This window comes from Rhinolophus ferrumequinum, chromosome 4, assembly GCF_004115265.2.
Source record: "Rhinolophus ferrumequinum isolate MPI-CBG mRhiFer1 chromosome 4, mRhiFer1_v1.p, whole genome shotgun sequence".
NCBI classification, from domain to species: Eukaryota; Metazoa; Chordata; class Mammalia; order Chiroptera; family Rhinolophidae; genus Rhinolophus; species Rhinolophus ferrumequinum.
In genome coordinates this window covers 64,898,732-64,906,011 of record NC_046287.1, presented here as the reverse complement: position 1 = coordinate 64,906,011, position 7,280 = coordinate 64,898,732, and the positions used below count along the sequence as shown (strand labels likewise).

At 51.3% G+C, this 7,280-nt stretch overlaps 1 protein-coding gene across 1 annotated transcript; it reads right to left on the bottom strand.

Moving 5' to 3' along the window:
• Window positions 1-546: 546 nt before the first annotated feature.
• DUSP26 (dual specificity phosphatase 26) lies at window positions 547-6,402 on the bottom strand. The gene is made up of 4 exons (XM_033104980.1): window positions 6,099-6,402; window positions 3,872-4,167; window positions 2,217-2,431; window positions 547-1,442 (listed from the first exon to the last, which is right to left on the bottom strand). Exons 2-4 carry the CDS (start codon window positions 4,090-4,092, stop codon window positions 1,243-1,245), a joined length of 636 nt encoding a protein of 211 aa, XP_032960871.1. The 5' UTR covers window positions 4,093-4,167; window positions 6,099-6,402; the 3' UTR covers window positions 547-1,242.
• Between the last annotated feature and the right edge of the window lie 878 nt (window positions 6,403-7,280).

The following is a 7,280-nucleotide window of genomic DNA, read 5'->3' as shown; positions in this document are numbered from 1 at the left end:
GTTATAGTCCTCTGAGGCGAACCTGGAAAGACTAGAAGAGGAAGAAATTGTATTACCTCTCCTTGCCTCCCCTCCAGTTTCTTGGCACCAGGAAAACCCAAACCCCTGAAGATAGGATAGGCCTGGGGTTGATTGAAGATAATGTCCTGCTATCCCATTAGAGTGGGCACTTGATAAAGAAATCAGGCTAACTTTTTGAAAATAAAGTTACATATTTTTTACATCCAAGCTTGTGAACAGAGACCTATTTTAAACTTGGGAGATGAGCGTTGTGCCCTCTCAGTGGCTACACTAAAGTAGTTGCAAACTTGAAGTTTTTGGTCCTCTGCTGCCCCAGTGTGGACATACCTGGAAATAACAGTTCAAAATGTCGCTTGCAGTGGGAATGTGAAATCGGACTTGGGAGAAACCTCCCCTACGAATTGGTGGCGGAGGCTTAAATGCTGGTGGGGGCTTATGATCAATATGAGGGCGTCAGGAACCGTTGCTGTCCCCAGAAGGGCTGGAGTTCTCAGGGGAGAGGTGCGGAACTCACACAGGCTGTCAATGACTTCAAGAGGCTCTCTTCTTGTCCACCATCTTTATTTTTCCTGGAGACACCGGGATCCAGTAAGCGAGTCATCATCTAAGCCTCCCAGTCATGCACCTCTGCAGCTTCTGGCCACGACTAACACCCACAAGCACAGTGCCAACCCTCCCACACCTCCTCTTCCTGTGCTCGGAGTAACAAGTCTGTGGGTTTCTCCCTCGGGTTTCGCAGCTTTTCACACCATCTCTTCACCGTCTGTCTCTACACTACAATCTCCACACAGCTCTACACCATCACATTCATTCTTGCTGTATCCCTGACTCCCTGCACAGGCGCAGGACAGAGATGACCCTTGTTTTGATAAGTGAGAGAGGGGAACACTTGGGCACAAAGAGGGGAAGGGATTCTGAATCACGAGGGGCATCCTGGCTGGAATGAAGCAGTGTCTGAATCCCAGGATTGACTTCTACCTACTGCCTAGTTTCTTCTTTCCCTGGTCAACTCCCTCCTGGGCATCCACCAAATTCCCCACCCTCATTCCCAACAAATAACAATGGTGACATGAGACCACGCCCCAGCCCTCTCACTCTCCAACCTACAGGAGAAGATGGGTTATCTGGGCCTCCTGCTACCTGCCAATTGGGCCTCCTCTCTCCAGCTGGGAGCCAGGGACCCACATGCCTGACCTCCAACTGACCTCCTTCTCCCTCCCCTTATGCCTCAAGACCCTGCCGCAGCCTGCGGTCCAGGGCCAGGAGCTGCCTCAAGAAGCCTCGGTTGGGGATGATGCCTCGGTGGTCCTTGACTTTCTTGATGGCCTCCACGAGGGTGAGGCGGTGGTACAGCATGAGGTAGGCCAGCACCAGGGTGGCAGACCTGCTCACTCCTACAGCACAATGCACCAGGATCTTCCCTGTGAGGACAGACACAAGAGGCGGCTGTGGGACTATTTGTGGTGGGTTGGAGGACACTAGGGAGAGGGATACTCAGACAGTGAGGAGGAAGATGCGTGAGTAGAGGTTCGTGGAGCCAGGATGGGGTGCAGATGTGTGGTGGTAGAAATGCAGGCCCCTGGCACATTCTCTAGACAGAATGAGGTGGAGAACATGCAGCTGTTCTGCATCCATAAACCCAAAGAGGGCTCAGAGGTAGAGACTCATAAGTAATGCAAAGCCAAGCTTTGCACAGAGTAGGGCTTCAGTTGATGTTTGCTGACTGCATCAGCCCAAAGCACCCTGGATCTAATCTGTCCCTTCCTTAGTCTCGCCCATGCTTCCATTTTGGTGTTTCCATCAACCATTTTTTTTTTTGGGGGGGGTGTTCATATATTTTTTTATTCATATATACTTTTTTTCTGATCACTAAAGCAAGACATGCTCAAAGTAGAAATCATTGGAATATGTAAAGTAGCAAAACAATTTGAACTACATCACCCATAATCTCACCACCCAGGTGTAACTTGCCACTTTCTTAACATTTTGGATTATTTTCTTCTCATCTTTTTACGTCTTTTATGTAGTTCATGTATTTTAAATCATGGTTAAGAGAATGCTTTTCTTTCCTTAACATTATATCCTGAGCATTTGGTCACGTCATTCATATCTCTCCCTCCCCACACCTGAACCCTGGGCTGTTCCGTAACTCAATGTCCACTGTTCCTTCCCTGCTCCTTGCTGTCCCCTCCTACCTCCCGGCTGGCTCAGGGCCCGGTGGATGAAGTCGGCAGCCGTCTGGAAGTGGATGCTCATGTCAAAGGCTGGCGAGTCGTGAGCCTCGACACCCAGGTAGCGGATGCCCAGTCCCTCGTAGGACTCGGGCGTGCCTCGCCACCTGCTGTGTGAGGCATTGAGGACGTGGGTGATGCCCAGGCGCCGGAGCTCGCGGTGGTTGTTAGCTATGTCCCTGCATTGGGTAGAGGTTAGAGGGAGGATTGGGAAGCAAGGTTGTGGGGCAAGAATCCCTCGTATGTACCCTGTCCACTCCTGAGCTAATGTCATTGGTGCCAGGCCCCCACTTGGCTTACTGATGACCCAAAAGGGAGGACCCAAGATGGGCAATGACCTGGAGTCTTGTCTGGAGCAAGAGTTGAGTGTACTGGGGAGGTTTTGCCTGGAGAAGAGAAGACGAAGGGGGTGGTTGAGCCATACATAGTAAAACATTGAGAGAGTGCTCTGAGTCTGGGGGCATTTACTTGATCTGAGGAAGGACTTACTGGAACTGTGCATCATGGAAGAAAGTATGTACTAACAGTGGAATTTAGCTGAGAAAAGATGGGAACACCTTGGGAGAGTGTGATTTTCCTGTCACCAGGGTATTCATTCAGAGAGAGGAGTTCAACATGTGGGCATGTATGCACCAGAGGGGATTTGGACATCAAACGGGACATCAGTTTGGACCAAGTCACAGTTAACATCCCTCCTAACCTTGAGATGATATGATTCCTTGCTCCCACACCTAACTCCCCCGTTGCTTTATACTCCCTTTGACACCCAAAATCTTCTTGTGTTTTGCTAGTCATTCCATGTTCACGTTTACCCTGTTTTACGATGTCACCATCAGGTGTTCATGTGGCCCGTACCCCTCAGTTTAGTGGTAGACATCTTTCAGGCAACACGGTCATATCCCAGGGCAAATGCCCTGTCCAGTGCAAACTCTTCAAGTAGAGAGAGCACTGAACTTGAACCTCCAAGTCCTGGCTCTGCTACTTACGACCCGTGTGACCTTGGGCCAGTCACAACTTCTCTGAGCTTCAGTTTCCTCATCTGTAACCTGGGGATAGTGGTACCTACCTCACAAAGCTGTTGTGAAGATCAAGAGAGAAAATGCATGTGAAAAACTCCTTGTATACTACAGAACCCTTGAGAGAGAGAAGTGGGGACTACTCTTCCTCTGGTGCTCTTCTCTCCACAGCCCCATCTTGCAGAAACTCTGCATATACTGCGGCTTTGCTTGGTCAGCCCTTCACCTTACTACCCACTGTTCCTGGCTCCAATGACTGCCTTCTTTCAGAGCCATAGCACGATAGACAGAAGGTCAGATAAGTCATCTGTTATGTTGGTAGATAGCATTCAATAATAAATTTTGCTAAATAAATGACATGATTACTTGACAGAGTCTTTCTGTCCAGAGTTGGGTAGATCAATAATCCTGCCCAACCTTCCCCGCAAACCCTCCAGCCTCCACTTTCTGCCCATGCACCCCCACCCTCCATCCTCAACCTGGAACCAACAACACAACTCAGTGCCCTCTGCCACCAGTCCTTTTTCCTTCTTACACGCACACACACACACACACACACACACACACACACTCAGCTGTGGCCCCAGTCAGCTGGGTACATACTGGTCTCCGAGGTAGAGGCCTGGCCAGACCTCATCGGCGTGGTTACAGGCTGTCTTGCCTGTGTAGAGAAGCCTTTCCAACTCAAAGACGTTTAGGAAGGGATGTTGAACGGCTGGCATCTCCTCCAGGATCCCTCTAGTGCGAACAGGAGACCTTGAGCTATTCCGGGAAAAGCGGGCCATAAAAGTCATGGAGGCCCAGAGCCAGTTACCAGGGCACATCTTAGAGGTGGTAGAAACCGTGGCAGGCGCTGGAGTGGCTGCAGTAATGACGGGTCAGTCTCCCAGTAGCTGTTACTGGAAGAGGAAGGGATGTGAGACACACCTGAATGAGTCTGGAGCAGCTGCTTTCCTTCCTGCCAACTGGGCTGGGCCCTGGGGAGAAGATTCTCAAGGGAGGGAATGTAAGTCTAGCTCTGGCAGAGCCTCCAGGATTATCTTTTCCTTCAGCTGCGGCAGCTCCTTTCTCTGTGCTCTTTGGTTCTGCCACATAAGGAGGTGGGAGAGTCACATGTCCTTGTTTACGGGGAGAGGGAGCTGCCCAGCTGCTGAGTTTCTGCTTCAGTGCCCCACCCCCACTCCCACCACACATACATAAATACACACACACACAAACATTTGGTGTTTGGGTGGCATTGCCCGCTGCTGGAGCACTTGCCAGCCTGAATATGGTTCTCATCTGCCTGGGGCAACAGCCAGAGAAGCTAGGGAGTTGGAGTGGGGGTTAGGGGAGATGGCTTTCTCCGTCCAGGGGGAATTAGCAGAAAGACAGTGGCAGCTGGGGCCATGACATATGCCAAGCCTGCCTTCTCAGTGCCAGAGAGATGGGCTGCTTTAACCCATTCCTGCCCTACCACTGCCTCAGAGATAAGCTTGTTATGGGAAGTGTTATGTCGGGGGATGGGGTGAGTGGGGAATAGCAATAAAGAGGAAGTGTAAGTTTTGGGAAAATATTTGCTGAATGCATGAGCTAACAGAAGAAGGCACAAATCTATGTGCACCTCCCTTTAATCTATATAAAGAAGAAATTCATTAAAGCTCATCTCTAATGTGAGCATTTCTGAGTTGAAGCAGGGCTGGAGTAGTGTGTGTGTGTGTGTGTGTGTGTGTGTGTGTGTGTGTGTGTGTGTGTGAAGCAGAGGATGGGGCACTGGAGATGGGAGAGGAAAGGGAAGGATGAGGGATCCTGCCAGGCCCGGGGACTCAGGGGCTGGAATTACCATCCGTTTTGCTGTGGGAGTTAAGTGACGGTCAGCAGTGCATGGGTTCTAGCAGGTGTGCCTCTGACTCTCTGGACAGCTTGCTCTTCTGAAAGTGAGACCATGTGCTGAGCTGCAGAGCCGGGTAGGGCCAGCCTTTAAGACTTGCCCTGGGGCCTTCAGGCAGAGGGAAGACTGTGGCAAGAGCCTCCCTGCTCCTCCATTTCACACTGTGGTCCTGCATGTCTGAAAAGGCAGGAGGGCTAGTGCGAAAAATCTCTCTCCCACCCTCTTCCCTGTCTTCAGCACCAGAACCCTCAACCCAAAGTCCAGCAGGGAAAGGCCATCTTTGTCCTGCCCACACTTTCCTGTCTTCCCCCAGGTCAGTAGAGATCAAGCACTTACAAAGCATTAAGAAGCAGGGATATTAAGATCGGCACTGGTGAGGGGAAACTGGGTATTTAAGCGGTTTAGGGTGAAATATTTTTGTCAATGTCTCAGTCAGAACGAGCACAGAAATACAGCCCTACACCATCGTCATCATCATCATCATCTATCTCAGCTCTTCAGGCCTAAAGACCCCATCACTTTATTCCAAAACAACCTTTTCTAGAAGCAGATTCTGCTGCCTGTGGGATGCCGAATGGTAAACGGAGACAGGAAGGAGACCTGGTGTTGGAAGCCCCTGGGGCGTGTGTGTGTAGGGGGGGGTGGGGGGGGACGAACGCCTCTGTTTCTCCTGGGGTTGGAGAAGCGCCATTCCGTCCCGGGATACACCCCTCGGCATTCTCCCATCCCATCTGCCGACTGCCAGGGGCCCTAGTTCGCTGCACCCCCACCTCCGTCTGCTATCGCGGTTGTAACAGGTTCATGGCTGTCGCCCAGCCCTTGCCAACCCAGACAGCCTGGCGCTGAGGATGGAGGGAGGAAGCCCAGGAGGGCACAGCTTGCTCGGCTCCCAGTCCCCCTCTCCGCCCCACCCTCCCTCACAGCCTCGGCTGGGAAGGCGACCACCCGCAGCCCCTCTACCTCTCTGCACGCGGCGGGGGTCTCAGTCCCAGAGGCAGATCGCAGGCGCGGGCAGCCCCTCGGCCATGACTCTCCTGCTGTCGCCGCCGTGGCTGTCACTGCCAGACCGCTTGACGGATTAGCATCTATTTTTAAGCCATGACACGCACGTCGAAGCAGGTCTCATATCTGTGTGTGTTGGTGACACCCAGGGGCAGTCTCACACCCAGTGATCGGAATCAACACGCAGCGTGGGCTCGCGCTCACCCCCTCCGGCCCCGCGTGTTTACAGACTAGAAACCGACCACGCAGCCAGAGCAGCTCCGCCCCGCAGACATGCTGCTGTGCATGTGTGTTTTCGGAGCTGCGCCAATTACAAGGCATTTTGCTTAAAGATGAGATTATGCAAGTCGTCCCAGACGGTGTCTTAAATACATACGCTCCTCCCCAGACAGCATTAATTAATCACGTTGACACTCACTTGTACCTTTCTCCTTCTCAAGAACACCACTCATAAATAGTAGTGGGTAACCCTGATTAGTATTTACTACATACCACGTGTTTCATGCATCTTAACTCATTTTATACTCACCACAGGTCTATGAAGTGGGTAGTAGCATTATTGTCCCCATTTTAGGGAGGAGGCAACTGAGGCACAGAGAGGTTAAATAATTTGCCCGGGTCCCATGTTACGCATTGCCAAAGCTGAGCTTCACATCCTGGCAGTCTGGCTCCCACTTTCATGTCCTTAATGGCTTTCTAAAGCTTTCTAAACCAGTGCCTCAGCACAATGGATTTCTATCCTCACGCCATTTCCACCATCTCAGCTCACAGCTCAACTCCACTTTCGTGGGGCTTCTGAAGAAACTCATGTCCATGCCCCTTGACCTGGGCTGCCCTTTAGTGATGCTTACGTTTACTTGATTTTGTCCTGTAAGCACCGTGTCAGCTCCAAGACTGCAAACACTTTGAAGGTAAGGTCTGTGTTGCCTCCTCCGTGGCCTAGCTTGTGTGATGGGGAAGGCGGGGCAATAATGAATGTTATTAGATGATGCTGTTGAGAACCAAGCAGAGCTGTTATCCACAACTGTCTGGCTGGAGGAAGGCAGGAAGTAGGTAAGGTCACTCTGGACCTGGTTTGGATAAGAAAATGGGATCAACTAGAGCTGAAATCAGGATTAACTAAATTCCCAGTGTGGGTGG